Source organism: Anolis carolinensis, chromosome 5, assembly GCF_035594765.1.
Source record: "Anolis carolinensis isolate JA03-04 chromosome 5, rAnoCar3.1.pri, whole genome shotgun sequence".
In the NCBI taxonomy this organism is placed as follows: Eukaryota; Metazoa; Chordata; class Lepidosauria; order Squamata; family Dactyloidae; genus Anolis; species Anolis carolinensis.
Window position 1 is genome coordinate 91,289,024 of NC_085845.1, and position 27,635 is coordinate 91,316,658.

At 40.5% G+C, this 27,635-nt stretch overlaps 1 protein-coding gene across 1 annotated transcript in view; it reads right to left on the reverse strand.

The window, feature by feature from the left end:
• Nucleotides 1–8,482: 8,482 nt before the first annotated feature.
• ccdc3 (coiled-coil domain containing 3) overlaps nt 8,483–27,635 on the reverse strand; it is an 83,569-nt gene continuing 64,416 nt past the window's right edge. Inside the window, exon 3 of the mRNA XM_003226132.4 lies at nt 8,483–13,690. Within this exon, the coding sequence (XP_003226180.1) occupies nt 13,415–13,690 (276 nt within the window). The 3' untranslated portion in view covers nt 8,483–13,414. The remainder of the gene's footprint in view (nt 13,691–27,635) is intronic.

The following is a 27,635-nucleotide window of genomic DNA, read 5'->3' on the forward strand; positions in this document are numbered from 1 at the left end:
TGAGGTTGGCTAGGATCCATGTCAGGATTGGTAAGCAAGGGAGAAGGGCAGCTGGCGTCTAGAGTGAAGGACCAGTCAGCTGCAGAGCCACCCCCATGGGAGGACCCATCATGGAAATACAGAGTATACAGTTATATACTAAATAAAGGCAGGATTTTTAGGAAACAAAGGTGTAAGTTTGAGATGCTGAGGCAGACAAACAGATTTGACTAGGCAGGAGATTACCATATATTTGAAACAATGAGTCTGACTGATGGCTCTGGCTTGGAAGAAAGATCCCAGAAAGATGTGTTTAACTTTCAGGGTTAGCCTGAATCTGGTTCTGGCTGCCTTGATACAGTTCATAAAACAATTTATGCATTTTAGAGTTGGGAAATAGATACATTATATAAAAGGAGAAAAGTTATACAAATATAATAGCTGTTGCTGATGTTAGTTTTTTTAGTCCTGGATCAAGCTTTGGCTGTCTGGGCATGGAGATGATGAGATTATGTAAATATAGAGTCCAGGGTATCCGAGACAATGGATTATGATCTTTTCTCAGGCCAGCCAAATAAAGAAATGTCTGCAAGAATGTTGAAATGGCCAAAGTCTCCTTTGCCTCAGAGTATAGCCAGTTCACATCTGGGGCTGGTTCCCAGAATGGCAAACAGAAAGTCAACTGTTGGGTGTGAGTCCATAACAGCTGGATGGTTTATCTGACATTACATTCCTGGGGATTGTTGCCTCTTGACCTAGGTCAGACAGAGGCCAAAATGTCTTGTCTGAGAAGTAAAATTGGACATATTTAATAGATTTATAAGAATAAAGTGAAATAAAATATAGTTCAAAGGCAGATAGAGGCAAGAAGCAAGGGTCTGGGGGTGATGGAGCTTGGGAGACTTCATGGAAGAGGAAAGGCGCCGCTGTATTTTATTTTAGCTTGTTGCTGTTGGAAAACTATATTTTAGGGAGTCCTGAATTTGACAACAAGAGAAGCTAAGGGACTGTAATTGTGACTTCTCTTCTGCTTTGACCTTGGCTTAGTGACTATGGATAATTTAAACCAATTGTTCTCAGTCTTTGGTCCTCCAGATGTTTTGGATTTCAGATCCCAGAATCTGCCATTATTGGCAACCCCGATAGAGACTTCTGCAAGCCGGAGTCTAAGATGTGTATTGAAAACTGAGATGCTGGAAATTGCTTTGGAGTATATTAAAAAGCCTTGAAAGGTTTCCCTTCATTCCTCTTTATCTCTCTGGGTTGTTTTAACTCAATGGGCAATTCTTGATTTTTGTTTTCTGTGACCTCTACAGAACAGATTGCTTCCTCCACTTTTCACTCTCTTCACCATCTGTGAAATGACACCACTAAGCTTGTCATTGCTCTCTGTCATTTTCAAGCAATAAGAAAAATCTGAACAAACACTAGTCCCATGTAAGTTTGGAAAGGGGTAGGAAGAGGATAAAGTTCAAGTAAACAGGGGATCTCAGTGGTAAGTTATATCTTTGTTTAAATATTTCAAATAGGCTACCAAGTCTTTCATCACAGATTTTACTCATGTGCCTTGGGAAATAGGAACTCTCTCAGGTATCTTGAAAGCAAAGCCCCTTTGCTTTGAAGATTTAGAAGTTTTCATTATTTTGCAGATAGTTCAGGTGGGATAAAAATGAATTGAAATGATAGATCAAATAAAGGAAAGAGGACCACCTGGGGTCCTTGCCTTCCTGCTGTGACCTTCAGTCTTTATTTTTACTCCCTTGTTCAGTGCTTTGGAAACCATCATGCTTTGAATATGATATGGTACATCTAGATACATACATATATTCTAGTAAAGGAGCAGTTTGAAGGCTGCCCATAATTGCTAGAAGCTCACCATTTGGAGCCATGGAGAAGAAAAACTAAACAAGTTCCTGGACCACTGCAACAGTATCCAACCAAACATCAAATTCTCTATGGAAAAAGAAAATGAAGGAAAACTGCAAATTCTAGATGTTCTAGTTATCCACAAACCCAATCAACAATTTTAAAACGATCTTCAGAAAATGTGCAATTTTGATATATCTCTAATTTGCTGTAGCTATATTTTATCTTTTTGTAGACCTGGGATTTGAAATAGTGAAGCTTCCGATAGATAGATAGATAGATAGATAGATAGATAGATAGATAGATAGATAGATAGGGCATGGATGGAGACGACACCTTCACATGTGATAGTTCAGTGAATGGAGGATTTGTCTAGAAATGGATGGAGTCCATCACATGTGATGGCGGTATATAAGTTATCTGTTTTTCTTAAAAACGGAAAGGCACAAAATGCTGAAGTAAGGCAATCCCCCCTCCACTTTTTGCCACAAATGGGATGAGATTCTATGTCAGGAGGCTGGCCTATAAATGGTAAAGTGTAGATTTGCTTTGAGGGCAAGCTAATCATCTCAATCTATAACAGCATGAAATTAAATAAAGTGCAGCATTGATTTCACTAGTGTTTCTATCTTTGAACCTTGAAAGGGGCAAAGTTCCTTTATCTCGTTGTATGGTCTTCTATTGGCAATTGAATACTTTGCATATATTGGAAACCACCCTGAGTCCTCTTGGGGAGACAGGGCAGTATATAAATAAAGTATTATTATTATTATTATTATTATTATTATTATTATTATTATTATTATTATTATTATTATTATTATTTTGTATGACACAGCAAACAAGATAGACATGCTGGATTTAGTTTCACAAAATCACAAGTCGAACACTTCCCAAGTGTCTAGGACTGTGTGATGTATTTTCGGATGATGCGCGCAGATCCCAGTAGGGTGGCCTTTTGCAGTTGGCAGATCATAATTTTGTCAATGTCTGTTGTTTCCAAATGCTGGCTGAGATCTTTTGGCATGGCACTCAATGTGCCCATCACCACTGGGACCACCTGCACTGGTTTCTGCCAGAGTCTTTGAAGTTCTATCTTGAGGTCCTGATAGCGGCTGAGTTTTTCCTGTTGTTTTTCGTCAATGCGACTGTCACCTGGGATGGCAACATCAATGATCCAAACCTTTTTCTTTTCCACAACTGTGATGTCTGGTGTGTTGTGTTCCAGAACTTTGTCAGTCTGGATTCGGAAGTCCCACAGTATCTTTGCGTGCTCATTTTCCATTATCTTTGCAGGTTTGTGATCCCACCAGTTCTTTACTGCTGGGAGGTGGTACTTGAGGCATAAGTTCCAATGAATCATTTGGGCCACATAGTTGTGCCTCTGTTTGTAGTCTGTCTGTGCGATTTTCTTACAGCAGCTGAGGATATGATCAATGGTTTCGTCGGCTTCCTTGCACAGTTTGCATTCATCAGCTGATTTTTCAATCTTGGCCTTAATTGCCTTTGTTCTGATGGCTTGCTCCAGGGCTGCAAGGATCAGGCCTTCTGTCTCCTTCTTCAGGGTCCCATTCGTGAGCCATAGCCAGGTCTTCTCCTTCTCAGCTTTTCCTTCAATTTTTTCAAGAAACTTTCCATGCAATGTTTTGTTGTGCCAGCTGTCAGCTCTAGTTTGTAGTGCAGTTTATTATTATTATTATTATTATTATTATTATTATTATTATTATTATTATTATTACAGAACAATGTATAAACTATGTATATAAACCACCCTTCCCAAACATAACTCTCTACGTCTTTTGTACAAATGCTGATGGACAAAATTCAGGAGAAACATGATTAGATTTTCAGACCACTTCTTTAGTTTTGCCTTTAACAAATCTTAACTAACTAGGTCCCTACATCGTACCCCAGGTTACTTGAGAAAGAGTTGAAAAATGAAAAAAAAAAATTGTGATCTGGACTAAGAAGCAAGTTGGAGATTGCATCAAATGGATAACCAACCAGCTTCAGTGTCATATGTAAAGGACTTCCCGCTTGCCAGTAGTAATATACCTCTTTCCCACTAGAAAAGCCTTGTGTGAAATTGACTCTTTCTCAAACTGGCTTACACCTTTAAACCCCAAATTCTCAAGCTATGGTTTGTGACTTTAAAATTTCAAATCATTCCCTTCCCCTCCCCCCAATATAACCACCTTGCAGAAACGAAACCCAGCTCTTCTGTCTTTCTGTGCAAGGAGATGATATGAGGACTGTACAAAGTTTAAAGTCAAGTTTGAATGTGTAATGAAATATGATCTTTATAGGAAAAAGAAAAGGGTGCAACAAGAGCAAAGTCTGTTTTCTGTTGCCTTTTGCATGTCTTAATCTGAGTTCTGTTTCTGTCGTTAAAACGGGACAGGATATTGTAGGATTGAGACTATGGGTTTTTTTTTCTTTCAATTGGCTGATATGCATAGATTCTAATTAGAGTCAGGCTTACAATTAGGCAAGCAAGACAGATGACAGGGAATGAGACAGATGCTGGAAAGGAAGAATGTCCTGACAAGATATTACAGGATACAGCTGTACTTGTCATGCAGCATGCTTTGTGAATTACGACGCTGCCTCAGATGCTGTGGAGGATGTTCAACTACAATGAGCAGATTTGAACTTCCAGTCTGCTTAGGATCTTGTCTTTCCCCTACAACCATCACCACCATGAAATGGACAAAACATTCTGGAATGGCCCTGATTCTTGTGTTTTTTAAAGCCTCATCTAACTAACCCAAACAAATAATGAGTTCTCCGATCTTGAAGATTTCATAGATGAAAAACACAATGCATGTGGCCTTACAGTACCAAAGATGGCAAAAGTTATCAGTGAAGAAGAAAATGCTGTCATAGTTTGTTCCCAAAGGTGATATCAGGAGTTAGACAAGGATGTATTATTGTCCCAACCTTATTTTCCATCTTGAAAGCTGTGATTGTTGAAAGGAAGTTTCCCACTAGTGTGGAAATTACCTATCAGACAGATGGCAAACTCTTTAGACTCAGCAGACTGAAAGCCAAAAGTAAGGTCACAACAACTTCTGTTATAGAACTCCTATATACTGATGATAACATAGTCTGTGCTCATTCAGAGGAAGACCTACACCTTCACTTTAAACACCTTCACAGAAGTATATGAAGAAATTGCCCTTTCACTGAACATCGAGAAATTCAATGTGCTCCTCCAGCAGGAACCAACCAACCCCTCTGCAATGCCAGAAATAAAGCTTAATGGTGTTACGCTAGAAAATGTTGACCATTTCCACTACCTAGGCAGTCGCCTTTCCACAATAGTCAACATAGTTGCCGATATATGAAACCGCTCTGAGTTCCCTCCCTTGGGGTTGAGAAAGGTGGGGTATAAATATGATAAATAAGTAAACATCAACACCAAAATACAACATTGTCTGAACTCTGCAAGTATATCATCGAATTTGGTGAAAACAAAGATTCCAGCAGCCCTGATAGCCGGTGCCTTTTTGTGGCCATTATTCAACAGAAAAAGACAATGGAAATTCTTGTAGCGCAAACCAGTAATCTACATCCAGATATGCCAATTTATAAAGCACTGAAAAGTTCATCTTTGAACTATAGGTACTGGAATATGATGTCTGCATGGTCACTGGGATTCCAGAAATTGTAATCCAAAATACAATCTTTTCAAGCTCAGGTCATTTCTCAGGTTTTTACCCTTTTTTTTAAAAAAAAAAGGAAGGGATATTTTTTTTGAATGGGTGGAACACAATTACCTTTGATCAAATTTATTAGAATCATAGAATCATAGAATCATAGAATAGTAGAGTTGGAAGAGACCTCAAGGGCCATCTAGTCCAACCCCCCGCTAAGAAGCAGGAAATCGCATTCAAAGCACCCCCGACAGATGGCCATCCAGCCTCTGCTTAAAAGCCTCCAAAGAAGGAGCCTCCACCACAGTCCGGGGGAGAGAGTTCCACTGCCGAACAGCCCTCACAGTGAGGAAGTTCTTCCTGATGTTCAGGTGGAATCTCCTTTCCTGTAGTTTGAAGCCATTGTTCCGTGTCCTAGTCTGCAGGGCAGCAGAAAATAAGCTTGCTCCCTCCTCCCTATGACTTCCCCTCACATATTTGTACATGGCTATCATGTCTCCTCTCAGCCTTCTCTTCTGCAGGCTAAACATGCCCAGCTCTTTAAGCCTCTCCTCATAGGGCTTGTTCTCCAGACCCTTAATCATTTTAGTTGCCCTCCTCTGGACGCTTTCCAGCTTGTCAGCATCTCCCTTCATCTGCGGTGCCCAAAACTGGACACAGTATTCCAGGTGTGGTCTGACCAAGGCAGAATAGAGGGGGAGCATGACTTCCCTGGATCTAGACGTTATTCCCCTATTGATGCAGGCCAAAATCCCATTGGCTTTTTTAGCTGCCGCATCACATTGTAGGCTCATGTTTAACTTGTTGTCCACGAGGACTCCAAGATCTTTTTCGCACACACTGCTGTCAAGCCAGGCGTCCCCCATTCTGTATCTTTGATTTCCATTTTTTCTGCCGAAGTGAAGTATCTTGCATTTGTCCCTGTTGAACTTCATTTTGTTAGTTTCGGCCCATCTCTCTAGTCTGTCAAGATCGTTTTGAATTCTGCTCCTGTCTTCTGGAGTGTTAGCTATCCCTCCGAGTTTGGTGTCATCTGCAAACTTGATGATCGTGCCTTCTAACCCTTCGTCTAAGTCGTTAATAAAGATGTTGAACAGAACCGGGCCCAGGACGGAGCCCTGCGGCACTCCACTTGTCACTTCTTTCCATGATGAAGACGACGCATTGGTGAGCACCCTTTGGGTTCGTTCGCTTAGCCAATTACAGATCCACCTAACCGTAGTTTTGTCTAGCCCACATTTTACTAGTTTCCTTGCCAGAAGGTCGTGGGGGACTTTGTCGAAGGCCTTACTGAAATCTAGATATGCTACATCCACGGCATTCCCTGTATCGACCCAACTCGTAACTCTATCGAAAAAAGAGATCAGATTAGTCTGGCATGACTTGTTTTTGGTAAATCCGTGTTGACTATTAGCAATGACCGCATTTGTTTCTAAGTGTTTGCAGACCACTTCCTTAATGATCTTTTCCAGAATCTTGCCTGGTATTGATGTGAGGCTGACCGGACGGTAATTGTTTGGGTCGTTCTTTTTTCCCTTCTTGAAGATAGGGACCACATTCGCCCTCCTCCAATCTGCTGGGACTTCTCCTGTTCTCCAAGAACTCTCGAAGATGATTGCCAGTGGTTCTGAAATAACTTCCGCTAGTTCCTTCAATACTCTTGGATGTAGCTGATCTGGCCCTGGGGACTTGAATTCGTTTAGAGTGGCCAGGTGTTCCTGGACAACTTGTTTCCCTATTTGGGGTTGGATTTCCCCCAATCCTTCGTCCATTCCATGTTGCTGAGGTTGAAGATGGCTTTCTTTTTGTGAGAAGACCGAGGCAAAGAAGGCATTAAGCAGTTCTGCCTTTTCCCTATCCCCTGTCACCATCACCCCATCTACTCCTTGCAGTGGCCCTATCGCCTCCTTTTTCTTCCTTTTTCTACCAACATAAGCAAAAAAACCTTTTTTGTTGTTTTTTATGTCCCTGGCAAGCCTGAGCTCATTTTGCGCTTTAGCCTTGCGAACCTTTTCCCTACAGGAGTTGGCTATACGTTTGAATTCTTCTTTGGTGATTTCTCCCCTTTTCCACTTCTTGTGCATGTCACTTTTGAGCTTTAGCTCAGTTAGAAGTTCTTTGGACATCCATTCTGGCTTCTTTGCACTTGTCTTATTTTTCTTCTTTGTTGGCACTGTTTGCATTTGCGCCTTGAGTATTTCACTTTTGAAAAACTCCCATCCATCCTTAACTCCCTTGTTTTTTAATATCGGCGTCCATGGAATGCCGCTCAGTAATTCCTTCATTTTTTGGAAGTCAGCTCTCTTAAAGTCCAGAATGCGTGTTTGACTTGTCTTAGTTTCAGCATTCCTTTGTATTGCAAACTGCAGGAGCACATGGTCACTTGCCCCTAAGGATCCAACCACTTCAACTGTATTGATCAGGTCTTCCACATTTGTTAAGATTAGATCAAGAGTTGCTGATCCCCTTGTTGCCTCTTCTACCTTCTGGACCATAAAATTATCTGCAAGGCAAGTGAGGAATTTGTTGGACTTTGTACTCTTGGCTGAGTTTGTTTTCCAGCAGATATCGGGATAATTGAAATCGCCCATGACTACTATATCTCTTCTTAATTTAATTAATTAAATTACAAGCAGCAGGGGGAAAGTCATGAATATGTATTCTACATTACAACGCACAGAAGGTTACCAGTACAATGAAGGTGTGAATCAGTGTGTGTATGTGCCTTCAAGTCACCTGTTGACTTATGCCAGTCCCATGCATTTCATAGAGTTTTCCTAGGCAAGCAATATTGAGTGGTGAGTTTAGCAGTTCATTCTTCTGAAATATAATCTACAGCACGTGGTATTTGTTGGCGACCTTCCATTCAAGAACTAATCAGAGCTGACTCTGCTTTGCTTCCCAGGACACAGTGTTCTGATTAGATGTAACATGACATGTCATCTACTCTTAAGTAGTATGAGAAAAATTAGATCCATATATGTGGTGATCAATCGCCTTTATTAATTGCAGTTCTATATAAAAAGGCAGCTGGAAATGAGTCATTCAATAACAGTACTGGCAAAGTGTTGATATTATCATTGGCTGGGCCAAGTCCATAAGCCTTTGTACTAAGAACATCCAAAGGTGGCAGCTCTTAGCGTTCGTTAGATTGTAACCAAATATATGAGCAATATACGAGGGTTGAATGAAAAGTAATGCCTCCACCTTCGTAACTCCTCAACAGATGGCAGTACTGGTATGCGGCAGGTACTGGCTTGTTCAGTAGACTCTCCTCTACAGTTCCATTTGGCGGGAAGCCTTAGCATTGAACAGCTGTGTTGTTAAAGTGCAAAGTATGGAACCCTGCACAGACGGTCGGTCAATGCTACTTAAGCAACATGCAGTCACTGAATTCTTGACAGCAGAAGGTGTAACCCAAAGGAGATTGGGAGGGGGAGGGAAGGGGGAAAAGAATGAATAGAATGATGATATATTAGATATGTGAGTAGACAATATAGATGGGAAGATGATTGAGAAATGTGATAAGAGATAAATGATGTGTAGGTATGAATGTTTGTATTAAATGTGCAATACACTCACAACATGAAATATGAGATAATATCAATAAAATATATATTTTTTAAAAACCCCAAAGGAGATTAATCAGAGAATGCAAACTGTTTATGGTGATTGTGTTGATGTGACTACTGTGTGTCATTGGGCGAGTAAGTTTAAAGATGTTAAAGTGAGGACATCTGGCTTGCATGACCAACAAAGAGTTGGATGTCCTGTGACAGCAACCACCAGGTTTCACAAGCAAAAGGTTGACAGAATGATTCAGGACGATTGTTGTATCACTCAGAGAGAAATTTCAAGCATAATGGCATTTCACAAGAACGTGTGGGTCACATTATTGCTTTGCTTGGCTATCGGAAGATCTGTGCACGATGGATACTGTGAGATGCTGGTTGCAGAAGCAGAGTGTCAACTTCTTCTGTGACGGCTTCAGAATGCGTGTTTATCATTGACAGAAATGTATCCAATTGTCTGGGGATTATGTGGAAAAGAGAATAGTGATAGTTAAAGAACACATTCTAAGGATTATTTCTGCATTTGATTTATTAAAATATTCCCATCCAAATACAAGTTATGAAGGTGGAGGCATTACTTTTCATTCAACCTCGTATTTGAAAGGAGGAAATGTTCAGAGCAGCATCCTTTGGGGGTTTTCCCCAACCTTTTCATGACATATGATTTAGATCAGTTTAAAAAGGAATGCACCCTGTGTTTTGAAGAAACATACAGAAAGTTGATACTCTTATCAACTATCAGCCATATTACTGTAATCCAAATCCATTTATTTAGTAACATGATTTGTTCTTAGTCCAGACTGCCGACTGAAAAAGCAATAGCCTAACCAAGAAAACATACAGAAGTGTTTACAATTTTCATTTGAAACAAAATCAAAGATCATGTCATACTTTATTAAATGTGACAAAAGCAAATATATAAAATATTTTCTATAGGATTTAAAAATATATACAGATATAATCCACTTTAATGCCTGATTTCTTTATCATGCCTGATGATATTGGTATTAAAGTTATAGAACATAATTGTGCCTTCATGGCTTTGACACAACCTGGATTGAAATACATGTTCACATATGGATGCAAAACGATTTGCAAGGGTGCAGTCTAAACCTCACCCATCATTCCACTATCTGAATGATAAAAATTGAGGTGTGGGTCCCGCACTGGACGCATAACAATGATGTCACAGCTATGCTCCATCTCCCAACCGGACCCTCCAAACTCGCCTTAACACCCAGACAACCATACTCAGATAATAACATTCTGTAGAGTTGGCAATGATACCTCCAACCCTCTCACACCAGCAATAATGGTGCAACTCCTCATCACACCACAGGTCACCAGTGAGATAAAACCAGATGCATCATCCTTTAGCATCCCACTTCTCAGCACCCCGGAACTCCATCCCTCAGTATGGCTGTCTGGATTTTAATATGATGCCATGATTCCAAATATAAATAAATACCAAACAGTTACAACATCGCACGCCTAGTTTATAACAGGCTTGTTATACACTTGTGAAACATGGCCTGTCTACAAACGTCACACTCAACTTCTAGAACGATTCCATCAGTGTTGCCTCCTGCAAATCTCTTGGGAAGACTGGCGGACAAATGTCAGCATTCTGGAAGAAGCAAATATCACCAGCATTGAAGCAATGATCCTCCACCATCAACTTTGATGGACTAGTCACGTTGTCTGAAGGCCCGATCACCATCTCCCAAACCAGTTACTCTACTCTCAACTCAAGAATGGAAAATGTTGGTGGACAGAAAAAGAAATTTAAAGATGGACTTAAAGCTAACTTTAAAAACTGTGGCATAGACATTGAGAACTGGGAAGCCCTGGCCCTCGAGTGTTCTAACTGGAGGTCAGCTGTGATCAACAGTGCTGGGGAATTCGAAGAGGCACGAATGGAGGGAGAAAGGGAGAAATGTGACAAGAGGAAGGCACATCAAGCCAACCCTGGTCAGGACCGCCTTCCATCTCAAAATCAATGTCCTCACTATGAAAGAATATGAGGATCAAGAATAAGTCTTTACCTTCAGACCCACCACCAAAACCCTACACTTGGAAGGCAGTCATAGCCACAAGTGATAGCCTATGATGGTATGATGATCACTACTGTTGTGACTCAGCCACAGCATAGTCAGAGTGAGGATGAAGAAGGGGATTCTGGATTTCAGATACAAGTGCTAGATGAGGGGATGCAGGATGAGGGAATTTCAGGAGGATGGCATGGGAATCATACAGGCTGATTCAGAGGCTCCAGAACTGCAGCTTGAGCAGGATGAACTGTTGACCCCACAGATCATAGATAACAGCCAACATGACATTCCCATGGGAATTAATGAGCAGGAGACGTCTCAAGCCCCAGTTCAGGTGCTAGATAATGAAGACCTTGAATTATCTAGGGCGGACCGGCTGTTATGGAAAGGAGTTCACCCTCGTAGGAGTGTGAGATTGGCGAGTAAGCGAGAGGCCTCCACAGGAAAGAGAAATGCCTTTCTAGGGTGCTTTTAAAAGTGTGTGTTGGGGAATAGATTTTTGTCAAAGCAAATTCTCGCTTCATCTGAGTGGATGTTTCTGCTTCATGCCTAGAGAAGATTTCTGTTCCTGGATCTTTGAAACCTTGTGCCTTTGTTCTTTGGGATCTATCGTTTACTGTTTTGGCTAATGGACTTGTGGATTATTATGGCTTACGAACTATTGGATTTCTATTTACTTTTTTATTGCTTGCTTTGATTTATATTTGCTTTTGCTCAATAAAACTATAAAAGACAATCTCCTGTGTGCGATTGGTGTCTATAGCAAGGTGAACTATTCTGAGGTGCAACAACTACTAGTTTATGGCAGTATACCTGCCCAACCAGGCTAACCAGAGTTATCAAGGTTGCTACAACAGATAAGAGTGGAGGGTTAGTGAAGGGACAAGTGAAATAGGAGATACAGCCTCCATCACAGACTCAGAACGTTTGAAAGAGCAATGCAGCATTTTGTCTGGCACTAATCACTTATTTAAATTGGTGCATTCTTCACAAGAGATTGCCTGCAGCTCATTGTGCTTCTGGCTTGAAGGAGTACAGCTAACTCATATCTATTTCAAATCAGAGCTTTTTGGCTGATTAACAACTCTCGCTTAAGTCCTAAACATCTGGAAGAGCACAGCTTGAGAAACTCTGATCTAGGGCAAGGGACATTGTCAGACTTGATGTATAAACCAGATTGAAAAGGAAGAGAATCTTGGGGAAATTGCATGGGGGAATGAACTATAATCTCTCAGCCATCATGGAGTTGTAATCCAAGAAGTAACTTTTCCACATTCTTAAAAGAGGTTTCCCCATGGGTGGTGTACCTTTATTTAAATATGTAAACATCTAATCTTAGCAATGCCAGATAGCACTGATGCTAAGCTTCACAAAAAATAAAATAGTTGGGAAGACCAAAAGAGCAACTAGATGCCATATTTCCAACAAACACATGTTCTTTATTTTGAGAGTTGAAAATGTTAATTGTTAAAGTGACTAGAAGGACTGGGCAGATTTTATCATTGCAACTTCTACCAGCAATCATAAACCAATTTATAATTTTAGCCTGAAGGGTTACAATATAAACTTAAGAGGGGGAGGGGAATCACGGGTGGGAGGGTGATTTTATTTAAGACGTTGCTCGCCTCAATAAGTGCATTTAAAATATATCTGGATTGCATTCTGGAAATATTGAGATGACATGGAGAGCTTGCATTTTAATTTTTCATTGGAATCCCTGGGGATGAGGAAGCAGAGGAACATATTGGAACCTTGGCATCTTTGGTTGGAAAACAGATTTGAACATGGGCCGCCTCCAGCTCGAGACATCTAAAAATGGTCAAAATAGAACCCACATTGCATTCTCAAACACAGCCCTTCCATGAGAGCCCCAGCACCAGCTTTCTCATTGATATTCTTCCATTCAGGCACATGTTCAGCTTTAGGTACTTGCTAAAGCAACATTGTGCCTTTGGGCCCTCTGAGATGAATTCCTGGGCTCAGATTCAAGCAGCTTTATCTGTTCTCAAAGCCAAGTTCAATTATGCCTCAAACTGACCTTTTAAAAAGGAGAGGTGGCTATTGGAAAGTAATTGATCGCTGTCCACATTGACCTCAAGTGAACATTAATTTGGACTTTTTCCATTTGAGTTTATGTCGAACAGAAAGGCAGATTTTGTGTCCATTCAAATAGTCCAAAGGATCTTGACATTATTGTGCCTCTTTCTGATTGCAAGATCAAATAAGGAGGAAAAGTGCAGACCACAAAGTCAACAGCACTTTTTCCCCCCCTGCTGAACCCAACAAGGCATTATACTTTAAGATAGGTGGCGTGAGAGTTGGCTTGCTTGAAGGAGTTGATGTGCGGGCCCTGGCTGCCGACAGAGGACAGCTTCTCGCTCAGCTTTCGGTTGATCAGTTCTATGTGCCGAGTGTTCTTTCGGGCTTGCCTTAGGGACCTCTTGACTTTCTTCACCCGGTCTCTGAGCTGCTTGTTGCGCTTTTCCAAAGTTGCGACTTTTTGCTGGAGCTTCTTCACATGATCTTCCTCATCAAACAAGGCCTTCTGGATTGAAGAACACATGAGCTGCAATGACATAAGAAGATAAATGCTAAACAAAAACAAACTAAAGGAGCTAGGTCATGGAGCTTGGAGCACTAATAATTGAAAAGGTAAGTTTTAGGTGTCATATTTGCTCCTTGAGAACTGTAAATGTTAATCCCCAGCAATTATGAGATGGTAAATCTAGTTTACAATCTTGCAATTGCTGAACAGGATGCCAAATTATGATTACTGGTTTGGGGCAAAGCAAAAAAACATTTTCCTGTCTAATGCAAGGGACAAGGTCATATATACATGCAGTCTCCAAGTTAAAAACATCCAAGTCAAAATGACTTTAAAATAGTTAAGAACATGGGTGAGACAACAGGAAGTGAGAGAAATCTACCCCTCAGAATGGAAATTCACTCCTGGAAGTTATCATGGGGAAAAAGTGTTCCCACTGAAGCTTTGACACCAATCCTTGTTTCCACAACAAGCCACATTTTTCAAAATCCAGTTATCACAGGGACAGAAAGTGAGATGAAATCTTCTGAACAGTTTTTGAAAGTATTATTTCCTGTTTAATTGTGTGGTACTTATTTTGAAAGTAGTTGTTATACTCCAAAAATTTCATTTTTGTGACTGGGGGTATTATTTCTTTCAGTTTAGGTACTTCATTTGTAATTTTCCTTAATGAAAATATGCCATTTTAACCTTCTTGAAGCTGAGAAGTCAGAATCATACTTTGTCTATTACCGTTCATATGCTTTTATGGGAAAAGAAGTACTATACAACTGACTCAGTCAAACATACATATATTGAGATCCTGGCTCTTCCTTGAAGGGAGCACAATGCTCATTGTTGTTGTAGCATGCCTTTCAGTCATTTCAGACTAAAGAAAATCTATCGCATGATTTTCTGGGGCTAAGAATGTGTGGTGTACCCAAGGGCGGTTCACCCGTTAGGCCAACTAGATGGTTGCCAAAGGCGCCATGCTCTGGGGGGCGCAGTTGAGGCGCCTCTTGAGGTGGATCCAAGTTGAGCAGCTGCTTGTCTTTTTTTCTTTTTTCCCCTCCCCGCTGGGAGGCGGCATGCCCTCCCACATGCACGCATGCGTGCATGCATGCACGCGCACCTTCGCCTCCTCCTCCCAGACTCGCTGCCAGAGGCTCATGGAACAACAAGAGAGACCTTCACCAGTATGGACAATGGCAAGGTAGGTGTGCCGCGGCATGAGGAGGAGGAGGAGGGGGCAGGGCCGGCTGGGGGGGCACCAAAATTCTGTTCGCCTACACATGAAAATTACCTAGGGCCGGCCCTGGGTGTTCCCAAGGTCACCCTATGGTTTTCCATTGCCAAGTGGGATTCAAACCCTATTCTTCAGAGTAATAGATCAAAATACATCATAATAACTTTATGTAGCATTTTTGCTGCATTAAATTGCATGCAAGTTGGTATTACACATTGCACACAGAATCAGAGGTTCTTTCTGTAAGAATATCTAATGAACACTTTAGTGATGTGAAATTTAGGATGATTCAGTATATGCCCACAAAAGCAAGCCAAAGAAAGTTATTTCTTTTCTTAATGTAGCAAGGCCACAACTTTATTGGTTATATCTTTTTTGTTTATTAATATATATTTTTATTGAAGTTTTACCTTATAAGATAGAGTAAAGAACATTTGAAAGAGTGAGAACATTTGATTGTATAGAAAGTGGGAAAACTGAGATTTAAAAAGGATTAAAAAGGGGGAGAGAAAAAACCAAAAACAAAGCTAAAATGTCCATATTTATATAAAAAAGAAAAAAATCTGAACAAATGGCGATATAAAAATGCAAAGTATTTGGCAAAGAAATACACCAAAAAGCAAAAGCAAAAAGCTCACTGTTTCACAACCTGTTCACAAGCCACCAGCAATTGTGAACTGTAGTTCTTTTTTTTTTCTTCATCATGACTTTTTTTTTAACAGAAGGAAGTTAAACGAGTGGTGAAAATTAAAATGTATAATAGTCAAATTTGAAACCCCCACGTTGAAATAGTCTTTCCTTCTAAAAACCTTTTGAAGAAAGTTATTAATGCACGTTAATAATGTGTGTTATCACCATCTGGACCTCTAACTGATTCCAGGACTTCCAGTGTAATCCTCTACACAGCAAAACCAGATTCTTCAATACTATTTTGAAACTACATTCAATGGTGAGTGTAGATGGGGCCTTAGGACCTCATCAGACTGAGGCCAAAAAGCATCTTTCCCTGTTTCTCATCGCAGCTGGCATAGAGTCCCCCAGAGCTCATCGTGTGATACAGGGCTACTTCAGCCAGGGCTAAATGCTGACAGCATGCCAGTAGCTCAGAGAAACATAGCCCAGATGAGTTGGGTGTATACCCGACTGCTCATGTCCAAAACACAGAGATGAAGAGGAAGTGGGGACAGATGGGGAAACGTTGTGGGAGACTACAGACACCGACGGGAGATAACAGAGCCTGATGGCTCATTCCAGTGCCCCACAATTGTCCTCATTCCCCCCCCCCCCCGTTTTACCACTGGCCATGTGATAAGGTCCTTGGTCAGTTCCTACTAGAATAGACCCATTGAATCAGCTGATGGATGGTGGGTCAACAGATAGATAGGTCCAACTGATTCTATGGGTCTATTCTAGTCATGGCAACAATTGAATTTAGATCTGAACTTTAAAGAAGCTCTCCAAGGTGCAAAACAAACTTGGCACCTGGGATACTCTGTAAAATTCAGACAAAACCCATACTGACAGGGGAGCAACCAACTGTTGCTTCTTAAATCTTCTTTTGTAACCGGCACTTTTTCCTCTTTGTGTTTCAAATTGAGGCTGGATCAGCCATACAAATTCCTGCCTCTTCATATCGGTTTAGACCTGAAGCAAAATGCTTGATGGCTGTCAGCATGCATACCAATTTGCTGAGATCTGCTCTCCCAGAATTGCTTTAAGAAAAAAAATTATGGCAGAGTAATTCAGCCCCTAATGTATTTTTAAAATAAAAAGAGGATGCTCTTAATAATAATTGGCATACATAGACTATTTACATTGCAGCAACTACACACATATCCAAACACACACTGAAACCTTTCATAATGTTGTGTCTAAAGAAAAAGGTTTCTACTCCCGGCAGCTCCTATTGCCAAAAGTGGTTAGCCACAGGCTAGACGGCAGACTTACAATCATATAGTATATCAGTAAACTTGCTTAAGATGCACACTGCCAAATATTGTGGAGGTGTACAGCTGTTAGGAAAAATGGAGTGCTATCCTAGTTCCCTCTTTGAAGCAAGTCAAGAAAAGATGCTTCTTCACAACTTGAGAAGGTTATAGACAAAAGGGGATAGCACCGAAATCCTCCAGCCAGGTGCCATTGGTCATATAGCCTGGGGGATGATGGGAGTCATAATCCAAAAGATAAGTCTTCCAAGCTGTTATGGTCTTCAATTTCAGTCTGAGTGAGGTAGGCAGGGCACAGTGCAAGATCTCTTGGAGTGGGTTCCCTGCCAAGTCATTTTATGAGTTCAGTAACACAGAGAGTAGAAAGCTAATGTTTCTCTTCACTGTATGGTCTGAATCAATTTACTTTTAAAAATATGTTTTGGATATTAAGGACCATGCTCAACAAAAAACAATTTGTCTATATTAATGGCAAAAGGGAGAGCGGGGCTATACAAATTAGTTTGACAAGTTTTATGGTGAAATTTTAAGAAGGGTTACACAGAGGCCCTGGGTGGCAGTGAATGGTGATATGAAAAATGCACCTGGTCTTTGTCACATTGAATCAGCTCAGGACATATACTGGGAGCATCATTCAAAGATATGGCTATGTACGTCTGGAATATCTATATGCATACGTGCCACTGTCTGGACATCCTCCCACTGTCAAGCCAGCTCGAGGTTGACTGTATGAACTCTGCCAGGGCTGTTTCAGAGTACCCTACTCCAGATCAGTTCCAGTGTAAGTGGCACATGTAGATGTGCTCTAAGTCTACTTCCTCCAATGCAAGTGGTATTGTGCCAAAATGCTAATGTGTATGTGTGTGTGTGTAAAAGAAATCCCTTGAAAGATTCTTGCAAAGAAAGAGCTCTTTTGCAAAGGGAGCTGACTTTTTGCAGAGAGACAAGCCATGCCTAAAACAATGTATCGGTTTGATGGCAGTTGGCAGGCTTTGTCAGTTGGTAATCTGAGCTTGCAGGGAGAGCACAGAAATGGAGAAGCTCTCTAGCTACGGTCAAGTAGCAGTTTGAATATGCTATGCTGTAAATAGAATGCTGATTTTATTGATCTTATGCAACTACATGGACATTGTACGATTGCAGAACTGTTTTATATTTCAACTCAACAAGCAAGAGTAAAGTTCTTTTGTTCTTTCAATTCCTCTGCCTGGTGTGAGTCTTTTGCACATGGTATTAACTGGATGTTCCTGGATTCCGCTATACTCGCTAACAAGTGGAAGCATAATTAGAGGAAGTCTCACCTTTCAGGGAAAAGTACAACATCTCTAATCACATATCTAAAGGAATAAATCCATCTACTTTCTCTTACTGTAATTCTCAAAAAATTGGCACTTGTTCTAAATTGTCCTGAAGTATTGTTGGCAAATGAGGGAGACGACAAGATGGGCTTCGCATCCAGAAAAAGATGAAGTGGAAGCTTATTCATGTTATGCTGGGAGACAGTTGCAGCATTCTCAGTGGAACCGCACTGAAATTGGGGAACAGGCTGAAATACACTGATGTTATCCATGAAAGTTGCCATCTATGAGATTATCTGTTCAACAACTTTATGTTGGCTATCCTTCCATCACAAAAAACCATTATATCTTTCCCTCCCTTCTTCCCTCCCTCTTTCTCTCATAATCCCATTCTTCTTCAATTGCTGCAAGGCTGAACACATTAAAAGAGATAGGGACTTGCCCAACACTATTATTTATTTACAGCATTTATATTCCGCCCTTCTCACCCTGAAGGGGTCTCAGGGCGGATCACACCACACACATAGGCAAACATTCAATGCCTTTCAACATAGAACAAAGACAAACAAACATAGGCTCCAAGCAGCCTCGAACTCATGACCTCCTGGTCAGAGTGATCCATTGCAATTAATTGCAGCTGGCTTGCTCTCCCGCCTGTGCCACAGCCCGGGCCCAAACATATCCCACCTGCGCCACTATCCAAACATATCAATTATTAGAAAAACATCTTATAATTTGATTAGTTAGATCCTATGTAGTTCTGGATATGCCAACAAATGGGTAACACATTAAGTATTTATCATTATATACTTCATGAAATACCAATACCTCTAAAAAGGTGTGGGTCAATCACTCAAACAATCCAAAGAGAGTTAATATTGCAATATTTATCTTTGATTTTCTCTCTTCGAATTCATATAGCAACGTTCAGTAACTTTTAGTTACCATTACTATTGTCTAGCTATTGACAGCATCTTTTTACCAACACCTTAGATGTTGGAACTCAACTCATTCTGCACAAGGTTGCAGTCCTCATCAAAGGCTTAGATAGGCAGATGAGTTAGTTGGCAGGTAAAAGCCCTTTCTCCATTGGCCTCTCTGTCTGCCTGTCTTCCTTTCTCTCCTTTCTTGTTAGATTGATACTTCCCAGGGACACACCTTTTTTCCGAGCACATGGCAAGCCCTCGAATCCTCAATTTTTGTTGTCCTATGAACTTGGAGAGACAAGATGAGTTAGTTAGTTAGTTAGTTAGATAGATAGATAACTAGGCCCTGTTAACTTTCCTATCTAGATGCAGTAGAGTCCCACTTATTCAATGTAAATGGGCTGGCAGAACGTTGGGTAAACGAAAATGTCGGATAATAAGGAGGGATTAAGGAAATGCCTATTAAGCATCAAATTACGTTATGATTTTACAAATTAAGCACCAAAACATCATGTTTTACAACAAATTAACAGAAAAAGCAGTTCAATACATAGTAACATTAAGTAGTAATTATTGTATTTATGAATTTAGCACCAAAACATTGCAATGTATTGAAAACATTGACTACAAAACACTGACTACTAAAAGGCAGACTGCGTTGGATAATACAGAATGTTGGATAAGCGAAGGTTGGATAAGCGAGTCTCTACTGTATGTAGTTTTTTGAATAAAGTGCTTTTTAACTTTTAAAGCTTAACTCTGCTCCTGAATTGTTTAAGTTCAATCTCTCTACTGCTGGCAGTAGAAACTTCTGATCTGCTGAACTGCTGCTGTTATTGTTGCTGCTTTATCTTTTTAATGCTTTTTCCTTTTTGAAAATTCTCCATGCCCAACATTAGAAAGCAATTTCCCCCAAATTGCAGTCATGTTTGTGAAGGCAAGTGCTTTGGATTTAATTGCACAAGGCAGGCAAACTGGCATTGCAGCTGGAAATGACATCATATGCGTCAAATTGTCAGTAGTGTGGGAAAATGGGATTACAAGTGTCTATGGAAGTACAATTATGGGACCAGAGATGAGCACCTGAAGAGAGATGCAATATCAGAGGTGCTTAACAAAGTACCGTATATACTCGAGTATAAGCTGACCCGAATATAAGCCGAGGCACCTAATTTTACCACAGAAAACTGGGATAACTTATTAACTCGAGTATAAGCCGAGGGTGGGAAATGCAGCAGCTACTGGTAAATTTCAAAATAAAAACAGATACCACTAAAATTACATAAATCGAGGCATCAGCAGGTTAAAGGTTTTTAATATTTACTGTATTTCAAAGAAAAACAATAAACTAGCTCTATAAGGGGAAAAGTAGGGTCAACAAAAACAATATGGTATCAACAATAATGTAATAATAATAATAATAATAATAATAATAATAATAATAATAATAATAATATCTGCCAACTGCAAAAGGCCACCCTACTGGGATCTGCACGCATCATCCGAAAATACATCACACAGTCCTAGACACTTGGGAAGTGTTCGACTTGTGATTTTGTGATATGAAATCCAGCATATCTATCTTGTTTGCTGTGTCATACAATAATAATAATAATAATAATAATAATAATAATAATAATAATAACTTAATTTGTATCCCACCCTATCTCCCCATGGGGACTCAGGCCAGCTGCCAATATAGTAACAGGCAAACATTCAATGCCCATATAAACAATGCAGAGCTAGATATAGATCTATAATTATATATACTAATTTCACATATGCATTTTCCCCTGAAACGTTTGCAAATCCTGTGTGTGTGTGTGTGTGTGCATTTCCCCTGCAATATTTGCAAGCCCTACATATCTATACTCATATCTATCTAGACATGTCTCTCTCTCTCCATATATATCTGTGTGTGTGTGTGTGTGTGTGTGTGTGCGTGTGTGTGCATTTCCCCCCTGTAATATTTGCAAGCCCTATATATAGGTAGGTAAGAATATATTCATATCTATATAAGATTTGCAGAGGGGAAAATTCATATATAAAAATAATGTATATGTATGGATACAGATATACAGGTACATGGATCTATACATATATAGGATTTGCAAAGACCTGCGGGAAACTCATATATAAAATTAATGTATATAGATAGATGATAGATAGATAGACAGATAGAGATATATAGGTACATGAGGATTGCAAAAGCTTGCAGGGTGTTAATATATATCTGTAGGAGAGTTTAACAAATATTTCAGGGGGAAATGTTTTTATAAGATTAATGAATATATATATTTCTTCTTCCTGACTTGCAAGGGCATCTTTCCCTTTTCAAAACATTCCCTTGATTAAGAGGGGGGGGCTTTGAAAAAGAAAACACACTAAGGGAGAGTAAGAGAGAAATATATTATATATTGCAAGCAATGGCCTCCAGGCTCTGTAGCCTGGCCTTGACCTTCACCCCATTATAAGCCGAGGGAGGCTTTTTCAGCTCAAAAAAAAAAGGGATGAAAAACTTGGCTTATCTTCGAGCATATATGGTATGTATCCACTATCAACAATAACACAACTGCAGTGGAATAGTGAGTTTGTGTGATAAAATCTTAACTCCTTTTGCTCCCTCTCGTATTATTTATTTATTTACAGCATTTATATTCCGCCCTTCTCACCCCGAAGGGGACTCAGGGCGGATCACATTACACATCTAGGCAAACATTCAATGCCTTTTAACATAGAACAAAGACAAGACAAACATAGGCTCCAAGCCTGGTCAGAGTGATTCATTGCAGCTGGTTGCAGCTGGCTTGCTCTCCAGCCTGCGCCACAGCCCGGGCCCAAGTTCAATTTCACAATCATTCCTTTGGCCACGTGGTCTCTCTGGGCAAAAACTATTTCTGCCAAGCTTTTGCTTCCATTCAAGTTCCCATGATCTGAGATAATGTTGCAACTGCTGTCTTTTAGAACACTGCAAAAAAGTTTCAACATTTGTCTTTGTGATTTTCTGTTACTAAAAAGTCTTTCTAAGAAGAAGAAAATGAAGAATTGCACTCTTTTTATTGACTAAAATACTTTGTAATTCAAAATCTTAAACTGGAATACTCTTATTTTTAATCTTGTTTACAGGAGTGCCATTGTCATATCAACAGAAAATTGTTTGGCACACACAGGACTTGTCTGGGCTCCCCTTGCGTCTATTTTGATTTGTTAAAGCAATGCAAAGTTAAAGCTAAAAATGGTTAGAATACAGTTTCCAGGCCTGTTTATCAAAGCAATGTTCATGTCTGAAAGCTAGTGTTCATCTCAGCATCTCCATCTGCAAAGCACATTTGTCTTCCCAAGTGACTTGCCATGTTGCTTTGAGCACATGCATTTTACAATCTGTAAAACTACCTTGGGAGCATACTACCACTTGATTTGTGTTTTGTCTCCTGCTAGGAAGATAACTTCACAGCATTTGGACCTGCTTTAACAATTATCGAGTCAAGAAATCTTCAGTACACAAGACAGAGGGTATGCGTGTGTGTATGTGTGTGTTGTGTGTGTCAAGTTTAATAAGAGTTTCAGCAACTTACTAACATGTTCCAGTCTTGGTTTATGAGATCAGTGACTGAAGAGATAAAGCACAAGGAAAAGCGATTATCAGGACAGAAAGATCTGTAGGAATTATGAGGGTAAATGTGATCCTTGACTGCACAGAATAAGACAACTTTGTGGCAGGCAATATATATTTATATTTAATATTTGATGCCAAATTCTCCAGTGCTCTTCACAGAAGAGGTTGTGCACCAAAATGTCTTCCTAAACACTGTACAAGGTTAATCACAGTGAGAGAGGGGGTGTAACGGATCTTGCCTACGTTGCAAGGCTGACTGTGCAGCCATTTTGTAAGCAGGGAGGATTGTGCAGCCATTTTTCAGGTCTTACTTGCAAACAGCTCAGCAGAGCAAGGGGGAGAGAGCAGTCAGGCAGCCATTACCATCAGTGCAGTCTGATTGGATGATGCAAATGAGAAGTTGCTTAGCAACTTGGCGGAGCCAAAGTGACAGTTGGAGCCAAGCAGCCAGAGAATTCTCTTTTAGTTTAAAAGTCAGGGAGTTGGGAGTTAGGGCTTGGAATTCAGTCAGTTAGCAGTTGGGGTTTGAAATTCAGTCAGTTAAGAACTGTGTTTTGAAAAGGAAGCCTCTTTGAGGAATATAGTTAAAGTCTTCAGTAAAGGAAGGGCTGAAAACTATATTGTGAACTCTAAAGTCTAGAGTGTTGCTGTTTAAATCCCAGGAAGAGTGGATTTAAAAGTAAATTATCCTGTTTGTGTTTTCTTGGTGAAGGAACATATTTACACAGAAACCAAGTTATATAAACATCCTTTGAAGAGAAAAGCATAATCTTTTACTGGAACCGCTAAGCATCTTTACTGTTCAATGTTAATGAAAGCATCACACATATTTACTGTTCAAATACAAATAAACAACAATTTCTGTTTCTCCTCACATAAAGTGTCTTGTGTGTCTCTCTCAATATCCTAACCTAGAAGAGGCTCCCGAAGAAAGCATTGGTGGCAGCATTGGTAGAGGTAGCGAATCCTCGACATTTTCGTGGCAGCAGAAATAAAAGCCTTTGCAATTCTGGCAAATTTGAAAAATCCTCTCTCAAAGGGTCAACACAATAGACCTCAGAAAACAATTGTAATGCTTCAAGAAGAAACATCAATTGTGAAATTGTCCAACTCTGAATTCCCATTTGTAGCCATCCTGTGTGTTTATTATATTTAAACTCACCATAAGAAATCTGCCATGGAACAAAAGGCAGAAGGGATCTGCAATATCTTTCAAATAGTTATGTGAAGTAAAGGGTTTTGAAAAGTTACTCTGGGGACTATGACTCTCAGAATTCTCCCAGAAACCACTGAATACAGTAAAACTCCTTCTATATCCATGGGGAAGAGATTCAAAGTTGATTTTTTTTTTCAAGTCAGGAGCGACTTGAGAAACTACAAGTCACTTGTGGTGTGAGAAAATTGGTAATCTGCAAGGACGTTACCCAAGGGATGCCCGGATGTTTTGATGGTTTGACCATCCTTATGGGAGGCTTCTCTCATGTCCCTGCATGGAGCTGGAGCTGATAGAGGGAGCTCATCCACGCTCTCCCTGGGTTGGATTCGAATCGAAACCTTCAGGTCAGCAACCAACCTTTAAGCCATCAGTCCTGCCGGCACTTAACCTACTGCGCCATCAGGGGCTCCATGGATAATAGCTTATACTTAGGTTTAAGGCTTGCTATAGAATCACACTGGAAGACCTAAAGTCCTTCTAGACTGTCATATAATCCAGATTATCAAAGCAGATAATCAGGATTTTATATGGCAGTGTAGAAGGGGCCCTAGAGATGCCCACAAACACTTCTGGAGTGGAGAAATATTTTTGAGGGTTATAATCCAAAGTAACTTTTCAAATGCTAAATAGGCACAATTTAGCATGAATCACCCAAGATGCAGCTACTGATCTCACGATTTTCCATCTGAACACATTTAAGCACTTATATTAAAAGTGACCACCATACAATTTAAAACACCCTCATGGTATTCATAAGCACTGGCCTTTTCTGCCTTCTTTCCTCCTTACAATGAGATCCACCAAATTCCATGCACATTCTCAATAATCCTTGATTATGGTTCATCTAGGAAGGTAGTTTGCTGAATTTTATTCTGCGGTTCAAAAACTGACAAGCATGACTGGAGACAATCCTTAATTGCTATTGTTTGTATATCCCCATCAATGTGTATGTCACCTTGCACACCTCAATTTTCAAAACCATAAAACCAAAAAAAAAAAATGCTGCTGGATGTAACGTGCAGCAGCAAAAAATGCACTCTTTGTAATTTGGTCAAAAAAGGTGCACATTACAATGGCTGAATGTTTAGAATTTCTTCTTTAAAAAGAAAAGTGTTATCACACCAAAGCTTTCAGCAAAGGTAAAGAAAACCTGGGGTGCATCTATGCCAGGGGTCCCCAAACTTTTCAAAATGGGGGCCAGTTCATGATCCCTCAGACCGTTGGAGGGCCAGACTATAGTTGGCCAGGTGGCCACCGAGCAATAATAATAATAATAATAATAATAATAATAATAATAATAATAATAATAATAATAATAATCCCAACTCCTTTCTGCCTTTGTGGACCAAAAGCACAAGAAAAGCACCCCTGACAGATAGCGTCCCAGCCTCAATGTTAATTATTATTATTATTATTATTATTATTTGTATTTGTGGAACATCAGAGGTGGAGGATATCGCACATGTACTGTTCAGCTATGAATTGTATAAGAAAGAGACCAATGTCTCAGGCCATACATTATTCACAAAACACACTGGGACCCACATATTAAAACTTCATTTTTGTTGGCCGGCCAAAATCCTAAAATAACACACAAAGCCCTTTTCCTGTTCAAAACAACACAGCTAAGAATTGCATATTTGGAATCAATTAGGGTAAACTGTGGAGGTGATGCAGATATTTGACATGAACGGCTAACAGCTTGTTAACAGCTTGTTTATTTTAACTTCTTTTGTACCGCGGGTTGTATGTTGTATGTATGTCTATGTGTTAAATGTTTTGATACGGCCGATGGGCTAATCAATAAAACGTGATTTATAATAATAATAATAATAATAATAATAATAATAATAATAATAATAATAGGGTTGGGAGAGACCCCTTCGGCCATTTAGCCCAACCCCCTTCAGCCTTTGTGCCATGGGGGCCAGATAAATGGCTTCAATGGGCCGCATGTGGCCCCCAGGCCGTAGTTTGGGGACCTCTGATCTATGCTGTAACATGAATCCATTTTAACTATCCTGTCTCAATGCTATGGGGTCATGGAGGCTGTAGTTTGTATGTTTTAATGGCATTGAATTGTTGCCGATATGTGAAACTGCTCTAAGTCCCCCTCAGTGTTGAGAAGGGCAGGTTACAAATATCGTAATAAATAAATCAATCATGGGGGCTCCCAAAAAAATGCTGATATCTCACCAACTTTAAATCCCAATACTGAATAGAATTGAAACAGGCAATTAAATTAGAGATAGGTAAAGGTAAAGGTTTTCCCCTGATGTCAAGTCCAGTCGTGACCAACTCTGGGGGTTGGTGCACATCTCCATTTCTAAGCTGAAGAGCTGGCATTGTCCGCAGACACCTCCAAGGTCATGTGGCCAGCATGACTGCATGGAGCGCCGTTACCTTCTCGCTGGAGCGGTACCTATTGATCTACTCACATTTGCATGTTTTCGAACTGCTAGGTTGGCAGGAGCTGGGGATAACAGCGGGTGCTCATTCCGCTCCCGGGATTTGAACCTGGCACCTTTTGGTCCGCAAGTTCAGCAGCTCAGCGCTTTAGCACACTATGCTCCTGAAGTAGCTTCCCCTTTGCTTTGGCTCAGCACCAAGATTCCCACAAATCAAAATGTGTATCCTAATTTTGGGACGGTAATTTAGCCAAATAGGTGAGCATTAGATTCAACAAATACAGTAACTCTTAGCAACTGAAATTAATTTCTAGGTGGTTGAAAAGGGGCATACCAGTATGGTATGGCACATACTCTGTGTAGGGTAGTGAAAGGTGAGAGCATAATCCATCCTGGGAGAATTTAAAATAAGCACTGATCCTCTCTAGCATCTCTAGTTCCCTAACTGGAACTCTCTCCCCCGGGCTGTGGTGGAGGCTCCTTCCTTGGAGGCTTTTAAGCAGAGGCTGGATGGCCATCTGTCGGGGGTGCTTTGAATGCGATTTCCTGCTTCTTGGCAGGGGGTTGGACTGGATGGCCCATGAGGTCTCTTCCAACTCTACTATTCTATGATTCTATGATTCTATGATTCTAATGTGACCTTTTTGAATGCCTGGGCAGGAAAGCAGTAGCTGGTGATGGCTGGGCCCCTGAGCTGGTGCTGGTGCTTCTCCTCTCTGAACTTATCCAAAGGTCCATAATTATGACCTCAAAGCTTGCTCTAAACTTATACACGAGATCAAATTATACATGCATCTATGGGCGCTTCCTCACAGGCCAAAAATCTGCACCAAAGCAGGTTGAAAAAACATGCTTTGGCATGGATTTCTGTCCCCACAAGCCCCCCAAAACTCGGGCTACATGGGGGAGGCAAGGATAAAAATCTTCCCCCCAGTCTCCTGGTGTGTCATGTCCTTGTGCCAGGAGGGCATGAGGAGGAACTTAATGGTGGCTAGGTAAATTTGGGGGTGGAGGGAGTGCCCTATCAGTTGTTTGGGCTCCTGGAGCCTAAAAAACTGAAATGGCTGTGTGGTTGGGCCTGTGGATCGGGTGATACAGTCCCCAGGACAAATCTGGTAATACTCAGATTTTCCGATATGATCCGGTTCTTACCAGATGTTCAATTAATTCTGAACAAAGCAGAGAAACCCTGCTTTGTTCCGAATTAATTCAGTTTCACCGGAAACATCATATGGATGCCTCTGGTAAAACCGAGAGAGATCCCGCATTATGGGTCTGTCTGGATGGCCCTGTGATGGTGCTAAAGCCAATTGGGAAGACTCAAGCCAATT